General features: G+C 44.8%; 1 protein-coding gene across 1 annotated transcript in view; it reads left to right on the forward strand.

The window, feature by feature from the left end:
- Positions 1-1,705: 1,705 nt before the first annotated feature.
- LOC138675041 (guanine nucleotide-binding protein G(q) subunit alpha) overlaps positions 1,706-26,078 on the forward strand; it is a 183,087-nt gene continuing 158,714 nt past the window's right edge. Inside the window, exon 1 of the mRNA XM_069763001.1 lies at positions 1,706-2,656. Within this exon, the coding sequence (XP_069619102.1) occupies positions 2,521-2,656 (136 nt within the window). The 5' untranslated portion in view covers positions 1,706-2,520. The remainder of the gene's footprint in view (positions 2,657-26,078) is intronic.

Below are 26,078 nucleotides of genomic sequence, written 5' to 3' on the forward strand. Positions count from 1 at the left end.
AAGCAACGATATCGTAAAAGAAATCGTTATGTGTGACGGTACCTTTAGAGGTCGATAAGGTGTTACAACATGTTAGGCCGGCATCACACTAGCGTATAATACGCATACGGACGAGTGCTATGCTGTAAAAAAAAAAAAATCGCATAGCACTTGGACCAGTATTAATCTATGGGGCAGCTCACATCCCCGTTTTTTTTCTCGGGTGTATTCCATGTGCGAGTGAAATCACAGCATGCTTCGATTTTACGCGTATATCAGCCAAATCTCACCAATGCAAGTCTATGGGTGTGAGAAAAAAAAAAATCGGACACCACACGGGCCATCAGTGTGACTTGTAAGAAATAAGCACACATTTTCCTCATTTCAGCCCATTGAGCCATTAAATTCATTGGGGAAAAGCAGTGAGAAATGTAAAGCCATACACATGTCATACGGATACCTAGATGCGAGGAAATCGCATCACTGCATTGCTAACGGATTACACACGGATGACCATACGGAGAACATTTGTGCGACTCTCGGCTGAGAAAACTGGACTGATTTTTCATATGTTAAGTGTGATGCCGGCCTTATACTGAATATTTTCTCACAAAACTATATATCAATTTATTCAGCTCCTCTGCCTGAGGAGGTGGTGATGGCGAACTCAGTCGAGGGGTTCAAGAGAGGCCTGGATGTCTTCCTGGAGCAGAACAATATTGTATCATACAATTAGGTTCTGTAGAAGGACGTAGATCTGGGGATTTATTATGATGGAATATAGGCTGAACTGGATGGACAAATGTCTTTTTTCGGCCTTACTAACTATGTTACTATGTATAACATGGTGCCTGAGGAGAAGTCTGCATTTTTCTGGTGACAAGTTCCCTTTATATAGGTGGCTACTGCCAAAACTTTTGTCCAACAGGGCACAGTGGTCACAGTGACTCTGTCTCCATCATCAGAGTCAATGGCCCAGTCAGGGCAACCGTACGAATCCCGTTTTTCAGGGCTTCAGGTGGAAGCCCCAACCGAGTCACTGTCGAGTGCACAAAACGGGATACAAAGAGTCTTACGTTTTTGTAATAATTACTAGATATATGGGGTTTAGCCCTATTTGCAGGTTATATCTAGAAATTATCACAAAAAGGTAACTTTTCGTATCCCATTTTGTGCACTTGTCAGTGGCTCCCCCCTGAAATATGAGATTTTTCTAGCTATAACCTGTAAATGGGGATACATTTATCCTTGAACTTGAATTTTCCACTGACGTTTTACCTCAAATGTTACCTGATACAAGTGAACGAGTTTGAATTATGTACTTGTAGGAAATGGCTCCTTCCCTTTTGCCAGAAGCCGCCCTCAAGGCACATTTTTGTGTCAGAATCTCATCATGTAGACATTTTTCACCTTAAACCTGTGTGTATTTACCTCAGATGTAGTGTCACCATGTCTGTCACAGTTAACTTCTAGTGAACTAAGTTATGGAAATAAAATAGTTCATATAGAAACCACAAATGACCCACTGACTGCCGAAAATTCTACCACAAAGAAGGTCCATTTTCCCGCCAAAATTACCTAGTGCTAATTGCCACTTTTATGAAGCCGCCATGTAAATGAATGGCCAGTGACACGGCTAAGGTTTCCCTAATAATGCCATGAGCAGGGGAGTAATGCAGCAGAAGTGATTTCTTTCCTCCCCCTGACTTGCAGTTTTCTCCTCCCCACTTTCTCAACGTCATATGATCCAATAGAGAATTGGTTGTAATAGAATTACATGCATGGGCTAGACGAAAGCAAAAACCTCGCTCTTTGTATGAAGTAGACGGCACAGTGGAGGACATGGAAGGCACAAAGCTGACAGGATGAGGGGGAAGAATGGGAGTCGCGCACAGTGAGTGAGACACACTGCTGTGTTTTTCCTGGGATTTGCGCTCCTGTATAACTGTCTATCCCTGCTCGCTGGAGAAGGTCCGCCATATTCTGCCTTACCACGCCCGGGGAGCAGAGCCATTGAAAAGGCTGGCAGGGGAAATGATTGAAGGCAGACACCGTGAATGCCACCGACAATACACGGGCTGTAAGGGTTATTTTCCCGGGAATAAACCTAACGGCGCTTAACGTGAACCGACTACAGAATCGAAGATCGGGAGGAAGAAAAAAAAATGTGAGAGGGGGAAGGGCAGAGGCTGTCAGCGCTATCACGAGCTTCCCAGTGATCGGAAGACGAGGGGAGCAGCCCCAGATCTAGCGCTCTCTTCCCATGGATGTCACCATGTTGTTTGGTGCATGGTTCTGAGAGGAGGCGGAGCAGGCGACTGACAGCACATCGGGTACACGGGCAACGGCAGCACCCACCCACCCATTTTCGGGTGCCATCACATCAGCTGGGGGGCACCTGAGTGCCGGGATCTCCCGTCTCATCAGTCTGTCTCCCCCTAATCTGCACTGCAATCCCCCTTCTTACAAGGAGAAGAAGCAGGTCTGTGACTTGCAGGGTGGGGGTCTGTCTCTTTCCAGCACCACCACCAGTCAGGAGACATGACTCTGGAGTCCATCATGGCGTGCTGCCTCAGTGAGGAGGCCAAGGAAGCTCGGAGGATCAACGACGAGATCGAGAGGCAGCTCCGCCGAGACAAGAGGGACGCCCGCCGGGAGCTGAAGCTGCTGCTGCTGGGTGAGTGTGCCCCGGCCTCCCGCACATGTGCCCGACTGCCCATTCATACACTGGCAGGGTGGCACACAGGCCTTCCCACATAGTCCATCATCTGTATGCAGTGCCACCTGGGGCCTTAATGGGTTATCCTCCCATTCCTATATGTCATGGGCACCCATATATATTGCCATCTGTAGAAGAATGTGGTCAGCTCTGCAGGATAGTTCTCCCAATCTTAACCCCATATTCACCAATAAGAAGCCACAGTTAGGTGTGGACATATGCCCAAATCTGCAATTTCCCTGTCAGTAGGCACATACATATGGTCATCCCGTAAAGAAACGGCAATATCTAGCAGGAGGTTTTGGATGACACCTCCGTCAAAGGATTTTGATAGGATGTCAGTGCCACAATCCCACGCATGTTATGCCTCCCCTGCATTGCCATATTGTACATGGACATGCATTTGACTGCAGATTATGTCTAGAAATCGCCCTATCCCTTGTATGTTGGATATCGGGATAGGGACAGCAATATATGTCTTGTCGACTCCGATCTGCTGATCAAGGATTGTGTGCAACATACCATACGTGTGCATTACTGTTACATTAAAGATGGATGGTCTGCAAGTTACCACCGTTATGTGATGATTATCAAAATGGAGCTGAGCATGCTCTGCTAATGCACTGCTTTTATGGCCTAAGTGAGGCATCTAGACTCTTTCGTTCTTGGTGGGAAAACAATTATGAAATCGTATATCTTTTATACTAGCTACTTTAACCATGCTTGGATCAGAAGATGACTTCTGCGACCATAGCTTGGACCGGATGCTTCAATGCAATCTGTAGATGATGGCTTAAAAGGAAATGCATTGTAGTTAAAGGGAACCTGTCACCCCCCCCCGGGTCCCTTCCCACGTGGAAAGAATCGTTTTTATAATTTGCCCTACATACCTGTAATCTGTCCGGGGGGCATGTCTTTTCCTCCCGGACACAAACTCCTCCCAGCCATCACTCATTTCCGCCTCATCTGCATTAATTTACGTCCCCGGCGCCTGCACTGATATTTTTTTTTTATTTCGGGCATGCGCAGTTTGCGCTGCCCTTCGACTCCAATCACATGATAGGAACTTACAGCACAGGCGCCGGGGACGTAAATGAATGCAGAGGAGGTGGCGCCCGGAGGGGCTGAATGATGGCTGGGGGGCATTTGTGTCTGGGGGGGGGGGGGGGGGAAAGACGTGCCCCCCCGGACAGACTAAAGGTATGGCGGGCAAATTATAAAAACAAATATTTCAGCGTTGGAAGGGACCCCCAAATAAAAGAGCCACCTTGACAGAATGCAGCATTGGTGCTGCACAAGGTGGCTCTTTTAGATACATTTAACTGGGAAATGTTGTGTTTGAAGCTTTTCAATCCTTACTGGCTGGCCCTTAGAGAGTGAATCTGTCATAGAAATATGTGGTTAATGAAATTTATGTGGGAGGAAACCCAAAATAAATGCAGGGAGAACATACAAACCCCTTGCAGATATTGTCCTTCGAATTTGAACCTAGGACCTTGTTGTAAAGCAACTGTGCTAACCACTGAGCCACCTTGATGCCCATATAAGTATATACTGACATGTGCAGGTTGGTCTTATTCCTACAGTAAAGAAGGCTTGCTGACTATTTGGGAATACATGTTTTCTCAAACTTTTCTTCCTAGACTTTCTCAGCTTTCTTCAATGTGCATATGATACGGTCCTTTCTTACTTTAGAAATCAGGTTGCCTATTCTTCTTCTTAAAGGGAACCTGTCACCCCCAAAATCGATGGTGAGGTAAGCTCACCGTCATCAGGGGCTTATCTACAGCATTCTGTAATGCTGTAGATAAGCCACCGATGTTACCTGAAAGAGGAGAAAAAGACGTTAGATTATACTCACCCAGGGGCGGTCCCGCTGCGGTCTGGTCAAATGGGTGTCTCAGGTCCGCTCCGGCGCCTCCCATCTTCATTCCATGACGTCCTCTTCTGGTCTTCACGCCGCGGCTCTGGCGCAGGCGTACTTTGTCTGCCCTGTTGAGGGCAGAGCAAAGTACTGCAGTGCGCAGGCGCCGGGCCTCTCTGACCTTTCTGGCGCCTGCGCACTGCAGTACTTTGCTCTGCCCTCAACAGGGCAGACAAAGTACGCCTGCGCAGGAGCCGCAGCATGAAGACAAGAAGAGGATGTCATGCAATGAAGATGGGAGGCGCCGGAGCGGACCTGAGACACCCATTTGACCAGACCGCAGCGGGACCGCCCCTGGGTGAGTATAATCTAACCTCTTTTTCTCCTCTTTCAGGTTACATCCGGGGATTATCTACAGCATTACAGAATGCTGTAGATAAGCCCCTGATAACGGTGAGCTTACCTCACCATCGATTTTGGGGGTGACAGGTTCCCTTTAATGTCTTAAAATTGGACCTTTTCACTGAATTTTTTTTTCTGTTTAACGGAGTACTTCCTCCAATGGCCTCTGTACTACTGATTCTGGGACATGGTAGAGAAAAAGAAAATGCCGACAGTGAAGTTCTGTGGCATACAGTGGGGAAAATAAATATTTGCTACACCTCCAATTTTGCAAGTTTTCACACCTACAAAGAATGGAGAGGTCTGTATTTTTTTATCATAGGTACACTTCAACTGTGAGAGACAGAATGTAAAAAAAATCCAGAAAATCACATTGTATGATTTTTACATAATTAATTTGCATTTTATTGCATGAAATAAGTATTTTGATAGAATAGATAAACAGAATTTTAATATTTGATACAGAAACCATTGTCTGCACTTACAGAGGTCAGACATTCCTGTAATACTTGATCCAGTGTTTGCGCACACTGGATTTTGTCCCACTCCTCCATACAGATCTTCTCCAGATCTTTCAGGTTTCAGGACTGTCACTGAGCAACATTGAATTTCAGCTTCCTCCAAAGATTTTCTATTGGGTTCAGGTCTGGAGACTGGCTAGGCAACCATAGAAACTTTAACCCCTTCATGACCCAGCCTATTTTGACCTTAAAGACCTTGCCGTTTTTTGCAATTCTGACCAGTGTCCCTTTATGAGGTAATAACTCAGGAACGCTTCAACGGATCCTAGCGGTTCTGAGATTGTTTTTTCGTGACATATTGGGCTTCATGTTAGTGGTAAATTTAGGTCAATAAATTCTGCGTTTATTTGTGATAAAAACGGAAATTTGGCGAAAATTTTGAAAATTTCGCAATTTTCACATTTTGAATTTTTATTCTGTTAAACCAGAGAGATATGTGACACAAAATAGTTAATAAATAACATTTCCCACATGTATACTTTACATCAGCACAATTTTGGAAACAAAATTTTTTTTTGCTAGGAAGTTATAAGGGTTAAAATTTGACCAGCTATTTCTCATTTTTACAACGAAATTTACAAAACCATTTTTTTTAGGGACCACCTCACATTTGAAGTCAGTTTGAGGGGTCTATATGGCTGAAAATACCCAAAAGTGACACCATTCTAAAAAATGCACCCCTCAAGGTACTCAAAACCACATTCAAGAAGTTTATTAACCCTTCAGGTACTTCACAGCAGCAGAAGCAACATGGAAGGAAAAAATGAACATTTAACTTTTTAGTCACAAAAATTATCTTTTAGCAACAATTTTTTTATTTTCCCAATGGTAAAAGGAGAAACTGAACCACGAAAGTTGTTGTCCAATTTGTCCTGAGTACACTGATACCTCATATGTTGGGGTAAACCACTGTTTGGGCGCACGGCAGGGCTTGGAAGGGAAGGAGCGCCATTTGACTTTTTGAATGAAAAATTGGCTGCACTCTTTAGCGGACACCATGTCACGTTTGGAGAGCCCCCGTGTGCCTAAAAATTGGAGCTCCCCCACAAGTGACCCCATTTTGGAAACTAGACGCCCCAAGGAACTTATCTAGATGCATAGTGAGCACTTTGAACCCCCAGGTGCTTCACAAATTGATCCGTAAAAATGAAAAAGTACTTTTTTTTTCACAAAAAAATTCTTTTAGCCTCAATTTTTTCATTTTCACATGGGCAACAGGATAAAATGGATCCTAAAATTTGTTGGGCAATTTCTCCTGAGTAAACCAATACCTCACATGTGGGGGTAAATTACTGTTTGGGCACATGGTAAGGCTCGGAAGGGAAGGAGCGCCATTTGACTTTTTGAATGAAAAATTATCTCCATCGTTAGAGGACAGCATGTCGCGTTTGTAGAGCCCCTGTGTGCCTAAACATTGGAGCTCCCCCACAAGTGACCCCATTTTGGAAACTGGACCCCCCAAGGAACTTATCTAGATGCCTAGTGAGCACTTTAAACCCCCAGGTGCTTCACAGAAGTTTATAACGCAGAGCCATGAAAATAACAAATAATTTTTCTTTCCTCAAAAATGATTTTTTTAGCCTGGAATTTCCTATTTTGCCAAGGGTAATAGGAGAAATTGGACCCCAAATGTTCTTGTCCAGTTTGTCCTGAGTACGCTGATACCCCATATGTGGGGGTAAACCACTGTTTGGGTGCACGGCAGGGCTCGGAAGGGAAGACACGCCATTTGGCTTTTTAAATGGAAAATTAGCTCCAATCATTAGCGGACACCATGTCACGTTTGGAGAGCCCCTGTATGCCTAAACATTGGAGATCCCCCACAAATGACCCCATTTTGGAAACTAGACCCCCAAAGGAACTAATCTAGATGTGTGGTGAGGACTTTGAACCCCCAAGTGCTTCACAGAAGTTTATAACGCAGAGCCATGAAAAAAAAAAAAATTATTTTCTCAAAAATGATCTTTTAGCCTGCAATTTTTTATTTTCCCAAGGGTAACAGGAGAAATTTGACCCCAAAAGTTGTTGTCCAGTTTCTCCTGAGTACGCTGATACCCCATATGTGGGGGTAAACCACTGTTTGGGCACATGCCGGGGCTCGGAAGTGAAGTAGTGATGTTTTGAAATGCAGACTTTGATGGAATGCTCTGTGGGCGTCACGTTGCGTTTGCAGAACCCCTGATGTGGCTAAACAGTAGAAACCCCCCACAAGTGACCCCATTTTGGAAACTAGACCCCAAAAGGAACTTATCTAGATGTGTGTTGAGCACTTTCAACCCTCAAGTGCTTCACAGAAGTTTATAATGCAGAGCCGTGAAAATAATAAATACGTTTTCTTTCCTCAAAAATAATTATTTAGCCCAGAATTTTTTATTTTCCCAAGGGTTACAGGAGAAATTGGACCCCAAAAGTTATTGTCCAGTTTCTCCTGAGTACGCTGATACCCCATGTGTGGGGGTAAACCACTGGTGGCGCCATGTTGCGTTTGGAGACCCCTGATGTGCCTAACAGTGGAAACCCCTCAATTCTACCTCCAACACTAACCCCAACACACCCCTAACCCTAATCCCAACTGTAGCCATAACCCTAATCACAACCCTAACTACAACCCTAATTCCAACCCTAACCCTAAGGCTATGTGCCCACGTTGCGGATTCGTGTGAGATTTTTCAGCATCATTTTTGAAAAATCCGCGGGTAAAAGGCACTGCGTTTTACCTGCGGATTTTCCGCGGATTTCCAGTGTTTTTTGTGCGGATTTCACCTGCGGATTCCTATTGAGGAACAGGTGTAAAACGCTGCGGAATCCGCACAAAGAATTGACATGCTGCGGAAAATACAACGCAGCGTTTCCGCGCGGTATTTTCCGCACCATGGGCACAGCGGATTTGGTTTTCCATAGGTTTACATGGTACTGTAAACCTGATGGAACACTGCTGCGAATCCGCAGCGGCCAATCCGCTGCGGATCCGCAGCCAAATCCGCACCGTGTGCACATAGCCTAATTCTAAAGGATCCGCAGCAGTTTCCCATGAGTTTACAGTTCAACGTAAACCTATGGGAAACAAAAATCGCTGTATACATGCTGCGGAAAAACTGCACGGAAACGCAGCGGTTTACATTCCGCAGCATGTCGCTTCTTTCTGCGGATTCCGCAGCGGTTTTACAACTGCTCCAATAGAAAATGCAACACCTATATGGTGTTGCATTGTTTCTATTTTTGGTCACCATACACGCAATGTTGTTGGGGCGAGGCAAACCTACCTGTGCCATACCTTATTGCACATGCACCTTATGATTGAACTGATAGGCACAGAGGGGCAAGTGCTGTTGGTGGTTCCTGGTAACCCTGGTATTGGTCTGCACATGTATCACTTTATCTGGTCATTTCCTTGTAATTATCCTTGTTAATTATCATGTTATGTGAATTTTCAATAACCTCTGGTTTTTACTCTTTAATACCTAAAAACTCTTGTTTCTCCTTGCATGCACGTCTTTCTGAGTGGGTATATTTTCTTTGTTGAATGGGCTAACCGTAGCCCCTTATGTTGACAGAACTATGTCAACGAGGTTTTTGTGGCTATATATTTTGGAGTCTGTGTATTATAATAATTAATTGAAAGGGGATATTTTCAAAATAATAGCAGTGTGGAGTTCAATTAGTGAAGTCAATCATTCTTTGAAGAAACAGGTGTTTATCAGGTGGTCCTTATAAAAGGGTGAAGCCAGGACATGCTGTTCATGCATTTCTCCTTGAAAGCCTGAGAAATATGGGTCGTTCGAGACATTGTTCAGAAGAACATCATACTTTGATTAAAAAGGTGATTGGAAAGGGCAAAACTTATGAAGAAGTGTAGACAAAAATAGGCTATTCAGCTAAAATGATCTCCAATGCTTTAAAATGGAAAGCCAAACCAGAGAGACATGGAAAAAAACTAAAGACTACCATTCGAATAAATGGTAGAATAGTCAGAATGGCAAAGGCTCAACCAATGATCAGCTCCAGGATGATCAAAGATAGTCTGAAGTTACCACTTGTGAGTACTGTGACAGGTAGGCTACTTTCCCACTGTCAATAATTGGCAGCGCTTTGGACACAGCACAGGTGATTCCGCATGTGTTCATTGTACCGTGCAGTATTACTGCATCCAATACATTGTATGGGTGAAATTTATCTTCTTGTGGTCTGGACATACGCGCTTCATGTCCATCTCCGAGGGTGATCCGCGGGCGTTGGTGCATGCACAGTGTTCATGGGATTTCTTGAAATCCCATCCACTATGATGTAGCATCTGGACGCTGCGGATGTGCGCAGCATCCAACCCGCAGCGTTTACTGACCGTGGAAATGTACCCTTAGAAGATGCCTGTGTTAAGCTAATCTCTTAACAAGAAGCCCCAGCAAAGTCCCACTGTTAAAAAAACAAAAAACAAAAAAAACTGTCGTACTGAAGTGGATACAATTTGCCAAAGCAAGGCTGTGGAGTTGGTAAGCCAAAACCTCCGACTTCTCAATTTCCATGACACAAACTCCGACTCTGACACCACGACTCTTACTCCGAGTCCCTCATACATGGCTCATGTTTAAGTGATAAATTTACTGTAGTAAAATGGTAACATCAGGCTTTAAATCATGATTATGATATAATAATCAAGCCATTTAGATACAACATAAAATATATTTATTGGAATTCAACTTTAGAACCAAAAAACTTTTGCATATTTACAAATCGCAGTTGTAAAACCGCAGTGAAAGGCGCAGAAAAAACGCGGTAAATCCGCAGCGGTTTAGCACTGCGGATTTATCAAATCCGCAGCGGAAAAATCCGCAGAGGACCAGAATACGTGTGCACATACCGAAGCCCTAACCCTAGCCCTAACCCTAACCCTACCCCAATCCCTAACCCTACTCTAACATTAGTGGAAAAAAAAAAAAATTCTTTATTTTTTTTATTGTCCCTACCTATGGGGGTGACAAAGGGGGGGGGGGGGGGGGGGTCATTTATTATTTTTTTTTTTTTGATCACTGAGATATAATCTATCTCAGTGATCAAAATGCACTTTGAATGAATCTGCCGGCCGGCAGACTCGGCGGGCGCACTGCGCATGCGCCCGCCATTTTGGAAGATGGCGGCGCCCAGGGAGAAGACGGGCGGACCCCGGCAGGATCGGTAAGTATGATGGGGTGGGAGGAGCACGGGGGGGGGTGGATCGGAACGCGGGAGGGGTGGAACGGAGCACGGGGGGGTGGATCGGAGTGCAGGGGGGTGATTGGAGCACGGGGGGGTGATTGGAGCACGGGGGTGAGCGGACAAGAGCACGGGGGGGAGCGGAGCACAGGACGGAGGGGAGCGGGGCAGTGTACCGGGCAGATCGGGGGGCTGGGGGGGCGATCGGTGGGGTGGGTGGGGGCACATTAGTATTTCCAGCCATGGCCGATGATATTGCAGCATCGGCCATGGCTGGATTGTAATATTTCACCCGTTATAATAGGTGAAATATTACAAATCGCTCTGATTGGCAGTTTCACTTTCAACAGCCAATCAGAGCGATCGTAGCCACGGGGGGGGGGTGGGGGGTGAAGCCACCCCCCCTGGGCTGAACTACCAATCCCCCTGTCCCTGCAGATCGGGTGAAATGGGAGTTAACCCTTTCACCCAATCTGCAGGGACGCGATCTTTCCATGACGCCACATAGGCGTCATGGGTCGGATTGGCACCGACTTTCATGACGCCTACATGGCGTCATGGGTCGGGAAGGGGTTAAAGGGAACCTCTCACCCCGAAAATCGCGGGTGAGGTAATCCCACCGGCATCAGGGGCTTATCTGCAGCATTCTGTAATGCTGTAGATAAGCCCCTGATGTTACCTGAAAAAGGAGAAAAAGACGTTAGATTATACTCACCCAGGGGCGGTCCCACCGCTGGTCAGGTCGGATGGGCGTCTCCGGTCCGCTGCGGCGCCTCCTATCTTCTTTCCATGACGTCCTCTTCTGATCTTCAGCCACGGCTCCGGCGCAGGCATACTTTGCTCTGCCCTATTGAGGGCAGACAAAGTACTGCAGTGCGCAGGCGCCGGGCCTCTGACCTTTCCGGCGCCTGCGCACTGCAGTACTATCCTCTGCCCTCAAGAGGGCAGAGCAAAGTACGCCTGCGCCGGAGCCGTGGCTGAAGATCAGAAGAGGACGTCATGGAAAGAAGATAGGAGGCGCCGCAGCGGACCGGAGACGCCCATCCGACCTGACCAGCGGTGGGACCGCCCCTGGGTGAGTATAATCTAACGTCTTTTTCTCCTTTTTCAGGTAACATCAGGGGCTTATCTACAGCATTACAGAATGCTGCAGATAAGCCCCTGATGCCGGTGGGATTACCTCTCCCGCGATTTTCGGGGTGACAGGTTCCCTTTAAATGCTTCTTATGGTGCCACTGCTTAGTTGCCCTGGCTGTGTGTTTTTGGTCATTGGTTGTGGCTGGATCTTCCATAACAATCTTCAATGCTCTTACTCAGGGCTGTGGAGTTGGTAAGCCACAGTTGCGACTCCAACTCCTGGATTTTATCAGGTTCCGACTTCGGCACCGACTCCGGCTCCTTCATAAATGGCCAAATCGTAACAATAAATTTACTGTTGTCAAATATTAACATTGTGCTTATTCAGTTTCTCACCATCATATAAGTAATCAGACCACTTAGAGCAAAAACTATATTAGAATATAATTAGAATATAGCAAATAACTTATAAACTTTTCTAAACTCCTTGTAAGTAAATATGCAATAAACACTGTTATGCAGTTAATAAGAAGAAATCTTTAAATTTGTCCTCAGAAAAAGTATTGCCTCTGTCAGATCCTCCTTCATGGATGCCCTCAAATCTGATCTAATTATTTTAAGGGCAGAGAACAACCGCTCTACACTAACTTGGGTTGGTGGCAAAGCAGTAACCACTCAGGCAACATCTCTGACAATGTCAGGATACAGAGGAATCGCTTGTTCCACTGTTATTTTTGATGAACGGTCAAATTTCTCAATTTCTTTTAGTGCACATGAAAAATTCTGCTGAAATGTACTGGCTGTGTTCTTTGATGGGGATGACTCTTCTATGCCGGAACGCTTTGCACGGTCCTTGTAATCCAAATATTTTTCAAAATTAAATTCTTCATCAGTTGATGAGGGTGAAGATGTGGCAGGACGACCAAATTCTTCTTGTTCCTCCTGACTGTTCTGCAACCCTTTCATCCTTACTGCTATTTCAAACAGAGCTTCTTTTCCTTTAGTTAGCTTTTGATCATCTAGAAGAATCCGATACATTGGGTCTACATAAATAGCTGCCAAATGAATGTTATTTTGTAATAGTAGCTCCTCTCTCCGTTTCATTGATGTAGCAATGCCACTTGCAATTAACCCTCCTCTTTGGGACAGGCGAAACATCAGGTTCTTCCACTCCTTTAAGAAAATACCTGGAGTTAAGTCCTCTGCTTGTAATTTTTTAGTCACTGTAAATGGGTGCTCTAGCAATTTTTCCAGCTCGGTCACCTGATTCCACTGACTTTCATTTAGCGTCAGTTGAGGGTTAGCCATGTCTACAAGAAAGGTTTTCAGTTCAACCAAGCGCTGAATCATTAAGTAAGCACTGCCCCATCGTGTTCAGTTTGCTCCTCAGTTACAATACTGTGTTCCTCTATTTCAAACATTTCTGTGTCTGTGGACCCAGAATGTTCTTCTAGCTGCTGGTCACCATCATTACTCTCATTCATTAGCTTAATAGTACTTATCATATTTGAAGCATTGTCAGTTACGACAGAAAGAACTTACTCTTTTTTAGGTTCATAGTTTTGCAGAACCTTTTCCACCAAGACCTGGAGAAACTCACTGGTGTGATGAGCTTTGGTGTCTTTTACTGCCAATGTCTTGGTAACTATTTCATTTTTGTCACAAACAAGTCGGACATTGATGGCAAAATAGATCACTCTGTGACGTGTGCAGGCATCCATTTTAAGAAACAGAAAGTGTCCCTTGAAAGTTTTTTTAAGTTCTTCCTTTTGTTTAAAAGCTTCTTCGATTACTAATTTTCTAATACTCTCTCTCTCTCTCTCTCCAGAGAAACACCAAGCTTGCGGGCCATTTCCCCATTCAGACACATAAAAGCTGGTCGTGAAAATAATGAAATAGGCACACTATCCTTTACAACAAGCTCAATGATCTGTTTTTTTTTAAATGTATCTACTGTCATTGTCACAGTAACTTTGACACTGACAAAATATCTTGCAACTGATGGCTGCAAAGTTCTCTGCTCCTTTGTTTGGCTGGAAGAGCTGGGCACTGGTTCATTGGTTTGGATGCAGTCTTTCTCATCCAATGCTTTCAGTACTTCTGGATGAAAGCGCTGGAAATGTCTCTTTAGATTAGAAGCTCTGGTAGGAGCATTTTTCTTTGCCTGAATATGCACTGGTCTTGGCTTCACAGCATTTGTTTTCGTCTGGATCATTTGTCATACACTGACAGACATAATCTTTTCTATCTTGAGTGATGGTGAAATGTTCAAATACAGCTGATTTAATGTGATGCTTCTTTGACATTCTCAGGTTTTAAATTCTGCATTCACAATCCAAATGACAATTGTTTTTCCTAAAAACAATTGTACAAAATTATTGCCAGGTCGTACAACTGATATAGTGGTCAGTAATATGCTGTTATTCCTCGTGTACTCAGTTAAGGCTACGTTCAGACTAGCGTTGTGCGCCGCTGCGTCGGCGACGCAACGCACAACGCACCGAAAAACGCGGCAAAACGCACGCAAAAACGCTGCGTTTTGCAACGCGTGCGTCGTTTTTTGCCGAAAATCGGACGCAAGAAAAATGTAACTTGTTGCGTTTTCTTGGTCCGACGTTAGCGGCAAAAAAGACGCACGCGTCGCAAAACCCAACAAACAAAAACGCATGCGTCCCCCATGTTAAACATAGGGGCGCATGACGCGTGCGTCGCCGCTGCGTCGCCCGACGCTAACGCGACGCACACTAGCACAACGCTAGTCTGAACGTAGCCTTACTGATGCAAAGTTTGTTGAAAGGATAATACTTCTTACAGTCTTCCTCTTCTGAGTCACAGCTGTGAGATGCTTGGAAGACGCACACCAAACATCTAGTCTAGAGGAGGAGCTTTACTACTAAGAATTTGCAACACATTTTCACTTTGTTTAATACATTGTAAGTAGGGGGTTGGGGCAGCATGAGGTTAACCAAGTATAAGATTAGATAAGGGCAGTGGAGAACAGTGACACACAAGTAAGAATTGTCTATCTCAAGCAGAACTGCTTATCACTGTTGTTCATAGTTTGATAGAACATATATATTTGAGTAACATTTATAAAATTCATATGAAAGTTCAATTATGAAATATTAATACATTTTTTTTTTTTAAAGCTGGAGTCGGTACATTTCTACCAACTCCGACTCCAACCAAAACTAACTCCGACTCCACGACTCCGACTCCACAGCCCTGCGAGTCTTACTGAGGGAAGGAGGCTGCTGGCCAAAACTTTGCGATACATGTCCCCCTCCATACTCTATTCAGTACGGTGCAGTCGTCTTGTCCCCTTTGCAGAAAATCCTCCCCAAAGTATGAACTTTCCCACACCATGCTTCATGGATGGGACAGTGTTCTTGGGGTTGTACTCATCCTTCCTTCAAGCAAGGCAAGTGGAGTTGATACCAAAAAGTTCTATTTTGGTCTCCTCTGACCACATGACCTTGTTCCAAGCCTCCTCTGGATCAACCAGATGGTTATTAGCGAACTAACGGACTTGGACATGTGCTTGTATGAGCAGGGTGACCTTGTGTGACCTGCAGGATTTTTATCCATGACTGCGCAGTGTGTTACTCATGGTAATGTTAGAGACACAGGTCCCAGCTCTCCTCAGGTCATTGACCAGGTCCACTGGCGTAGTTCTGGGCTGATTCCTGACCTTTCTCAGAATTATCCTTACATCACAAAGCAAAATCTTGCATGGAGCCCCAGACCGAGGAAGATTGACAGTCATCTTGTGTTTCTTCCATTTTCTAGTAATTGTGCCAACAAATGTTGCCTTCTCACCTAGCTGCTAGCCCATTGTTCGGTAGAGTATCTCAGCGTTGTGCAGGTCTACAATTTTGTCCGTAGACAGCTCTTTTGTCTTGGCTATGGAGTGGGATTGATTGTGTGGACAGGTGTCTTTTTACACAGGTAACAAGTTCAGACAGGTGCAATTAATACAGGTAATGAGTGCAGAGTAGGAGGGCTTCTTAAAGAAAAACTAATAGGTCTGTGAGAGCCAGAATTCTTGATAGTTGGTGGGTGATCAAATACTTATATTATGTAGTAATAATAATAATAATAATTTTATTTATATAGCGCCAACATATTCCGCAGCGCTTTACAAATTATAGAGGGGACTTGTACAGACAATAAACATTACAGCATAACTGAAATCACAGTTCAAAATAGATACCAAGAGGAATGAGGGCCCTGCTCGCAAGCTTACAAACTATGAGGAAAAGGGGAGACACGAGAGGTGGATGGTAACAATTGCTTTAGTTAGTCGGACCAGCCATAGTGTAAGGCTCAGGTGTTCATGTAAAGCTGCATGAACCAGTTAACTACCTAAGTATGTAGCAGCACAGACACAGAGGGCTATTAACTGCATAAAGTGTATGAGAACATGATGCGAGGAACCCAATTATGTTTTTTTTTTTTTTTTTTTTTTTTAATGGGCCACACAGGCGGTAGGCCAATCTGAACAAAGGAGTTTTTAGGGCACGCTTAAAATTGTGGGGATTGGGGATTAATCGTATTAACCTAGGTAGTGTATTCCAAAGAATCGGCGCAGCACGTGTAAAGTCTTGGTGACGGGAGTGGGAGGTTCTGATTATTGAGGATGCTAACCTGAGGTCATGAGCGGAGGGCACGGGTAGGGTGGTAGACTGAGACCAGAGAGGATATGTAGGGTGGTGCTGAGCCATGGAGTGCTTTGTGGATGAGGGTAGTAGTTTTGTACTGGATTCTGGAGAGGATGGTTAACCAGTGTAATGACTGGCACAAGGTAGAGGCATACGTTTAACGGTTGGTGAGGAATATGATCCTGGCTGCAGCATTCAGGACAGATTGGAGCAGGGAGAGTTTGGTAAGAGGGAGGTGGATTAGTAGAGAGTTACAATAGTCCAGATGAGAATGAATAAGTGAAACCGTAAGAATTTTTGCAGAGGTGAAAGTAAGAAAAGGGCGAATTCTAGAAATGTTTTTGAGATGCAGGTAAGAAGAGCGAGCCAGTGATCGGATGTGGGGGGTGAATGAAAGCTCGGAATCAAGTATGACCCCACGGCAGTCGGCATGTTGCTTTGGAGTAATGGTGGAACCACACACGGAGATGGCAATGTCAGGCAAAGGTAGGTTAATAGAGGGAGAAAACACGAAGAGTTCAGTTTTTGACAGGTTCAGTTTCAGATAGAGGGAGGACATGATGTTAGAGACAGCGGTAAGACAATCACAGGTGTTTACTAAAAAGGTCGGCGTGATAACAGGAGAACAAGTGTATAATTGGGTGTCGTCAGCATAGAGATGGTACTGGAAACCAAATCCACTGATTGTTTGTCCAATAGGGGCAGAAAACAAAGAGAAGAGGAGGAAGCCTAGGACTGATCCTTGAGGAACCCCAACAGTAAGGGGAAGGTGAGAGGAGGAGGAACCAGCAAAAGATACAGTGAAGGAGCGGTCAGTGAGATAGGAGGAGAACCAGGAGAGAACGGTGTCCTTGATGCCGATGGAGCGGAGCATAGTGAGGAGAAGCTGATGATCCACAGTGTTGAATGCTGCGGAGAGATCCAAGAGAATTAGCATGGAGTAGTGACCATTAGATTTAGCTGTTAGTAGATCATTAGAGACTTTAGTGAGGGCAGTTTCAGTAGAGTGCAAAGAGCGGAAACCAGATTGAAGAGGGTCGAGAAGAGAGTTATCTGAGAGATAGCGGATGAGACGGGAGTGGACCAGGCGCTCGAGGAGTTTAGAGATGAAGGGAAGATTAGAGACAGGTCTATAATTAGCAGCACAGTTTTGATCAAGGGATGGTTTTTTAAGTAATGGATGTATGATGGCATGCTTAAATGAGGATGGAAAAATACCGGAAGTGAGAGAAAGGTTGAATATTTTTGTTAGGTGAAAGGTGACAGCCGGGGAAAGGGACTGGAGGAGATGTGACGGAATGGGGTCACTGATGCAAGTGGTTGAGCAAGAAGATGCAAGGTGCCTGATTACTACTTCTTCTGTAACTAGTTCAAAGTCAGAGAGTGAACTAGATGCAGTGGGGGAGGGAGGACAGTGCATGGTATGAAGAGATTGGGAGATGATTTCCTGTCGAATGTGGTCAATTTTTTCTTTGAAGTAAACGCGGAGATCTGTGGTTGGGGCCTGCACTCTTGGGTTGAGTAGGGACTGGAAAGTGTCAGAGACGTTTGGGGTTATTGGACAGCGAGGTGATGAGGGTGTTGAAATAGGTTTGTTTGGAGAGGTGAAGGGCAGAGTTGTATGTTTTTAGCATGAACTTATAATGGATGAAATCTTCGGGTAGATTAGATTTTCTCCAGACGTTCGGCGCACCTGGAGCACCGCTGCAGGAAACGTGTTTGCAGCGTGTGCCACGGTTGTCACCGTCTGTGCTGAGTTGTTTTATGTATAGGAGGAGCAGCTTCACCCAGGGCACTTTGCAGGGTTTCATTGTAATGCTTCAGAGCAGAATCAGGACATGAGATGGAGGAGATTGGGGCCAATGAGGACTGCAAGTTCTTCATAAGTTTCTGGGTGTTAATGGCCTGTATGTTTCTATAAGTGTGGAAAGTGGGGGTGACCTGAGCGGGATGGCAGTTCTTGATAGAGAATGAAAGAAGGTTGTGGTCAGAGAGCCGGAGAGGGGAGTTTGTGAAATCATCCACTGAGCAAAGCCGGGAGAAGACCAAGTCGAGGGAGTTTCCATCTTCATGCGTTGGAGAGTTAGTATGCTGTGAGAGGCCGAAAGAGGAGGTTAGAGATAAAAGGTGAGAAGCAGATGATGAGAGGGGAGAAGCAATGGGGATGTTGAAATCACCCATGATGAGGGTGGGGGTGTCATAGGAGAGAAAGTGTGGAAGCCAGGTGGCAAAGTAATCCAGGAACTGATGAGAGGGGCCGGGAGGACGATACACCACTGCCACTCGCATGGAGAAGGGGATGTAGAGTCTTGACAGCATGGACCTCAAAGGAAGGAAAGACCAGTGAGGGTACTTGGGGGATAACTTGGAAGGTACATTTGGGTGAAAGGAGCAGACCAACGCCTCCACCTGCTCTGTTGTCCGATCTTGGGGTATGAGAGAAATGCAGTCCACCATATGAAAGAGCAGCAGCAGCGGTGGTGTCTGCTTGCTGGATCCAGGTTTCAGTAAGAGCCAGGAGATTAAGAGAATTAGAAAGGAAGAAGTCATGGATGAAGGAGAGTTTATTACACACAGAGCGAGAATTCCAAAGGGCACAATTGAAAAAGACAGAAGGCACACATGGAATATTTAATAAGGTTAGAGGGGTTTCTGAGTGTAGCAGTTGGGAGGTTTGACTGGCTATAACATGGGGGGCCGGGGTTGGGAGAGATGTCTCCAGCGACTAGGAGAAGGAGGATAGAAAGAGTGAGCAGATGGTTAAGTGATTTGTGAGAATGTCTCTTGTGTTGGATGGTGGGACTGAATGGATCTGTGCTGTTGAGCAATGTGAACAGAGCATGAGTGCTATACATAGGAGAGGCAAGGACAGAGGGGCCGATATGGATGGAGTGTAAAGAGTTTATGCAAGGGCGGTGAATGTGAGTGAATGCGGCAGCCAGGATATAGAATATACAAATACATATGGTGAATATTTGTTCTGTGCCAAATGAACAGGGAATAGATTTAGATTGTCTTACCTGTCTCCTGCCCTGTCTAACTGCCATGTTATAACTACCAGCACTTAGAAAAAGTACTTTGAATAAATGAAATTAAAAACAATTTAATTATTTAAAAGGCATACAATGTGATTTTCTGGGTTTTATTTATAGTTTCTGTCTCTCGCAGTTGAAGTGTATCTTCGACAAAAATTACAGACTTCTCTATTCTTTGTATGTGGGAAATCTTGCAAAATCGGCAGTGTTTCAAATATTTGTTTTCCCCACTTTATGCTGCTTGAAGGGAAAATTTGAATCTTTATTACCAGGGGATCATAACTTTGGATTTTGACGCTGCGGGTCCGCAGCAGTTTCCATTGCGTTTAGAGTAAACCTGTAAACCTATGGAAACCGCAATCCGCTGTGCACATGCTGCGGGAAAAAACGCGTAGAAACGCAGCGGTTTACAATCTGCAGCATGTCACTTCTTTTGTGCAGAATCGCAGCGATTCTGCACACATAGAAATGCATTGATCCGCTTAATTCCCGCATGGGACTATGCCCACCATGCGGGAAGTAAGCGGATAATGTGCGGTTGCTACCCGGGGTGGAGGAGAGGAGACTCTCCAGGCCCCGGGAACCATATTTGTGTTAAAAAAAAAAAAAAAAAAAAAAAAATGATATACCCACCTCTCAGCGCTGTACGCGGCCGTCCGGTCTCAGGGTTGCTATGCGAGCAGGGCCTGCGATGACGTCGCAGTCACATGACCGTGACGTCACGAAGGTCCTTCTCGCATAGCATCTTTGGAACCGGACCGCCGCGTGCAGCCCAGATGAGATCGGTACGTCAGAGGGTGAGTATAACCATTTTTTTAAATTATTTTTAACATTACTATTGATGCTGCATATGCAGCATCAATAGTAAAACAAGTGCAGGAGTTAACCCGCAGCGGAAACCGCAAGACAAACCGTGATAAATCTGCAGGGATAACCGCAGCGGTTTTGCCCTGCAGATTTATCAAATCCGCTGCGGGAGAACCCGCAGAGGACCCTGCCTACGTGTACACTTAGCCTTAAAGCTCACTATAGTATAGCTACATCATGTGGTGCATAAACAAAGATCACATGGGGTAACTGCAAACCTTTAAAATCATTTTTTGTTTTTGCAACCAAAGCCGTCAAATCATGCTTATCTACCAATCTATCGTCTATTTAAAAAAAATAAAAATTCTGCTTAATTTTCTGTTGTCTCCTTAAGTGTGTAGAACATTTAAAATGTCAGCTACACACCTCAACATTGTGCTTGCAGCACCAAGAAGGAAGTGTCAATAGAAATGTTAATCAAATGCAAAAAAATGAAAACAAAAATTAAACACCTAGATTAATTTGTTATTGAGTGTAAGGGTATGTGTCTAGGTTCAGGATTGCATCAGCATTTTATGCAGGTAAAATTCTGACCAAATCTGCACCTGAGGTCACTGGCAGGTCACCTGCGCTGTCCTAATAATAATAATAATAATAATAATAATAATAATAATAATAATAATAATAATAATTTTTATTTATATAGCGCCAACATATTCCGCAGCGCTTTACAAATTATAGAGGGGACTTGTACAGACAATAGACATTACAGCATAACAGAAATACAGTTCAAAACAGATACCAGGAGGAGTGAGGGCCCTGCTCGCAAGCTTACAAACTATGGGGAAAAGGGGAGACACGAGAGGTGGATGGTAACAATTGCTTTAGTTATTCGGACCAGCTATAGTGTAAGGCTCAGGTGTTCATGTAAAGCTGCATGAACCAGTTAACTGCCTAAGTATGTAGCAGTACAGACACAGAGGGCTAATACTGCATAAAGTGTATGAGAACATGATTTTAATTATAAATAGGCCACACAGGGATCGTTAGGTTAATGCATTGAGGCGGTAGGCCAGTCCTTGCGTTGTTTCTGCAATGTAAGGACATGCTGTGTTCTTAAAAGACGCGCCGTATGTGCGTTTTCGCGGGTATGCCGCATGCGTCTTTTAAGGCATAGTGGAGACAGGATTTCATGAAATCCCCTCCACTATGCTGTAACATCTGGACGCTGCATTTTTGATGCTGCGGCTCAACGCAGTGTCAAAAACGTAGTGTTTCCTGAACGTGGAAACATACCCTTACAGGAAAAAAACGCACTTACACACCTTGGCTTGCAATGGTGTAGAGCAAGACTGCAATGAAGGTCTGACCTTTTCAGTAATGAGTCCTGCTTTTGTCTTGAGCATAATGATGATCAGAGATGTATCTGGAGACCATGTGGAAAATGCCATGAGGAGGCCTCCACAAAGTCACATCAATCCTACTCCTGGGAATATGGAGTGAGGTGGCATAGTGAACGGTAGCCAAAACATTCTTGCCTTCATTTCATGTATATCTAACAACTCGGCCTTACGTTGATTTGGTTGTGGAACCAGTGGTACCACTATTTCTCCATTATCTTATAAGCCCTTCTTATTCATGACAATGCCCAGACCATATGTTGCGTGTGTACCGTGAGCAGCCTGCATGACCTAGATTTGCTACCGTGGCCTGCAGCATTCCTGGACTCGTCTCCCATCTAATAATAAAATAATAATCTTTATTTTTATATAGCGCTATCATATTCCGCAGCGCTTTACAGGTTTTGCACACATTATTATCACTGTCCCCGATGGGGCTAACCACTGCGCCACCGTGGAGCCCATATCTGGGATGTCATTAGTCAGCAATTGCAAAGGATATGCCAGCAGCAGATCTTGATGATTTTGGTGCAGATATACATTCAGCTTGGCAGAACGTTCCTCAGATAACCATTAGCAACCTCACTGACTATCGTGTAATTGTGTGTACTTCTGTGCTTCATTCTCTTACTCAATACTGAATAATTTGAAATTTTGTTCCAAATTTTCTTAATTTCCATGTCATTAACATGTCTATCGATGCTATGATTTCCATGATTCTATGATTTGTCCTTGCTGTTGCAGTTTGAATGTTGAGGAGCAGCTGTTGGTAAATCGGAAATTACTGCAACCAGAGAAAGGACTGTGCAGCTTCGGCTACGTTCACACTAATACAATTCTCTCCGATGAGGATTCTGACCGTAACCTCAAGAGCCACTCGCTTGAATGGAGCCACTTTAGACAATGTCTGGGTTCCATCCTGGAAGTATTTGTCAGTCTCAGACATGCGCAAAAACATACCACGTCTTTCTGCCTGTCTGAAAAAGTGCTGTCTATGCTGACACCGTTATTGGGTTATTGGCTGTAGTCCTGACATGACCACGGCAGGTCAGACTGCAAGAGTGAAGTGGCAGTGTACATGCGCTTGACAAAGGCTCAGGAGGAGCCGAAACGTTGCCCAGGATGAGTGGGGCAGAATAAAGTTTTTACACTTTTTTCCACCTGAAACAATTGGAGTACTGCCTTCATTTTTTTTTCTTTTAGCTTTTTCTTCTATATTTTTTCTTCTTTTTCTTCTAAGTACATGCGCAGCTATGAAATTCATTTGGTCATCAACTGCAGTGTGGAAGAACGGGTATTGGGATCCGGGAACTCTAAAGCCCCCTCCTACACACATTAAATTCTGTAAGCTGAATGATGGTTTGGCTGATCAATCGTCGGGCAGCTATTTTGCCTGACTCTTCCATACATAGGAGTGCTTGCTCGGCTGAGCACTCTTGTGTTCTCTATGAGAAAGCCGCTGCATCTCTGGCAGCCTATCTCAGAAAACAAAAGGATCTGCAGTCCTAAATCAGAAAAGCTAGATTCTTAACTCTGCTGACAATCATCTTTTGGGGCCTCCATACTTATTAGATGTCGGCTGAATCCACAAATATTGTCAGGTTCTGCCTTTGGTAATCAAATGTGTATTGGAGCCTTTACTATTTATCCTGTGGAAAGTTGGTAATGCTATTTATGGAGAAACTTTCAAGGGATAAATGTTTAGGCACTGTTAACAGTTTAAAGGGCCACTGTCACCCCCTCCAGTCGTTATAAACTAAAAGAGCCACCTTGTGCAGCAGTAATGCTGCAGTCTAGCAAGGTGACTCTTTTTTAGTTTTTGTTGCTGATATTCCCACAATAAAGCTATTTATAATTTTGCTCAAATACCTGTCTTTGTCCATGGAGGCGGGTCTGAAGCCTCCTCTTTGAAGCGCCCAACTGCGGTCAGTCATCTCTTCTGGGGCGATTGTTGCCACCCCCTCAGCACTGTTATTGTCCGAAATCCGGCGCCTGCGCCCGGCATCAGAGCTAGGACAGCCGCTGCTCTATGCACCTGCTCCAGGCAGAAGAGCAGAGCGAAGGCGCCGGATTTCAGACAATAACAGTGCTGAGGGGGCGGCGACAATCGCCCGAACAGATGACTGACGGCAGTTGGGCGCTTCAAAGAGGAGGCTTCAGACCCGCCTCCATGGACAAAGACAGGTATTTGAGCAAAATTATAAATACCTTTATTGTGGGAATATCAGCAACAAAAACTAAAAGTCACCTTGTTAGACTGCAGCATTACTGCTGTACAAGTGGCTCTTTTAGTTTATAACGGCTGGATGGGGGTGACAGTGGCCTTTTAATTATATTCTGCAGCCAATGTTAAAAGGTTATTTTATTCAGCTGAAAAAAAATAGCGTAGTATAATAGATGTGCTGCATTTTTTAAAAATCCATAGCGCCTTGATTATTCAGACTGATAAGATGCTGATTGATTTGCAGGGCTAATCCATATGTTGAATTTTGGCCTGTGATTTCCATCTCCTTTCTGTGAAAAATGCGCTTCATCTTAGTCATACCAAAGGCTTCTTTCAGATGAAGGTATTTTATCCAGGTTTAAAGGGAACCTGTCAGCAGGATTGTGCACAGTAACCTACAGAAAGTGTCAGGTCAGCGCCGTTATAGTGATCACAATGATACTTTTGCTGATGAAATCTGTCTTGTGGTTGTTGTTTGATCTTAATTTTCAGTTAATGCATTCATAGTGCAGACTGCTGACAGGTCACTGATCCCACACTGACCTGCCCCCTGGTTTACATAATGAATATTATATCTATAGTGTGGGAAAAAAAAGCTTCTGCAAGCAAGTGCATATGTAATGTGCATATAGTTAATTTGTCTACTGTAAACCTGATATTCATTAAAAAAAAAAAATCTTCCTCCAAGATGGTGCCGCCTGCGCAGTAGCAGCTATCGGACTTTTACTCAAGCACTACTGAGATATGCGCAAATTGTTTGCCAATAATAATCGTTTAGTTGTTTTTTTTTCTGGGTGGACAGTTTGCAATGCATGGTGCTGCTCTAAAGCTGGAGTCACACATAACTATATGGTTAACGATATTGTTGCAACGTCACGCTTTTGGTGACGTAGCAACGATCCCGCTAACGATCTCGTTATGTGTGACAGCGACCAACGATCAGGCCCCTGCTGGGAGATCGTTGGTCGTTGGGGAATGATCAGGACCATTTTTTGGTCGCTGATCACCCTTTCATTGCTGGATCGGCGTGTGTGACGCCGATCCAGCGATGTGTTCACTTGTAACCAGGGTAAATATCGGGTTACTAAGCGCAGAGCTGCGCTTAGTAACCCAATATTTACCCTGGTTACCATTGTAAAAGTTAAAGAAAAAAAACACTACATACTCACATTCTGATGTCTGTCACGTCCCCCGGCGTCCACAGGGTTAAAACTGCTTTCGGCAGGAGCGCTGCCAGCGCCGGCCGTAAAGCAGAGCACAGCGGTGACGTCACCGCTGTTACTGCCGGCACTGACACAGTCAGTGCAGGGAAGCTGTCGGCAGCAGCGCGTGCATTAGCAGCGCTCTTGCTGAAAGCAGTTTTAACCCTGTGGATGCCAGCGGGGGACGTGACAGACATCAGAATGTGAGTATGTAGTGGTTTTTTTTTTTTTTTACTTTTACAATAGTAACCAGGGTAAATATTGGGTTACTAAGCGCGGCCCTGCACTTAGTAACCCGATGTTTACCCTGGTTACCCGGGGACTTCGGCATTGTTGAAGACAGTTTCAATGATGCCGAAGTCTTTCCCCTGATCGTTGGTCGCTGGAGAGAGATGTCTGTGTGACAGCTCCCCAGCGACCACACAACGACTTACCAACGATCACGGCCAGGTCGTATCACTGGTCGTGATCGTTGGTAAATTGTTTAGTGTGACTTAAGCTTAAAGGCCCCTTCACACTTAGCGACGCTGCAGCGATACCGACAACGATTCGGATCGCTGCAGCGTCGCTGTTTGGCCGCTGGAGAGCTGTCACACAGACCGCTCTCCAGCGACCAACGATGCCGGTAACCAGGGTAAACATCGGGTAACTAAGCGCAGGGCCGCGCTTAGTAACCCGATGTTTACCCTGGATACCATGCTAAAAGTAAAAAAAAACAAACACTAGATACTTACCTACAGCCGTCTGTCCTCCAGCGCTGCGCTCTGCTTCTCTGCTCTCCTCCTGTATTGTCTGTGAGCCGGAAAGCAGAGCGGTGACGTCACCGCTCTGCTTTCCGGCTCACAGCCAGTGCAGGAGGAGTGCAGAGCACAGCGCTGGAGGACAGACAGCGGTAGGTAAGTATCTAGTGTTTGTTTTTTTTTACTTTTAGCATGGTAACCAGGGTAAACATCGGGTTACTAAGCGCGGCCCTGCGCTTAGTTACCCGATGTTTACCCTG

This window comes from Ranitomeya imitator, chromosome 1 (genome assembly GCF_032444005.1).
Source record: "Ranitomeya imitator isolate aRanImi1 chromosome 1, aRanImi1.pri, whole genome shotgun sequence".
Classification (NCBI taxonomy): Eukaryota; Metazoa; Chordata; class Amphibia; order Anura; family Dendrobatidae; genus Ranitomeya; species Ranitomeya imitator.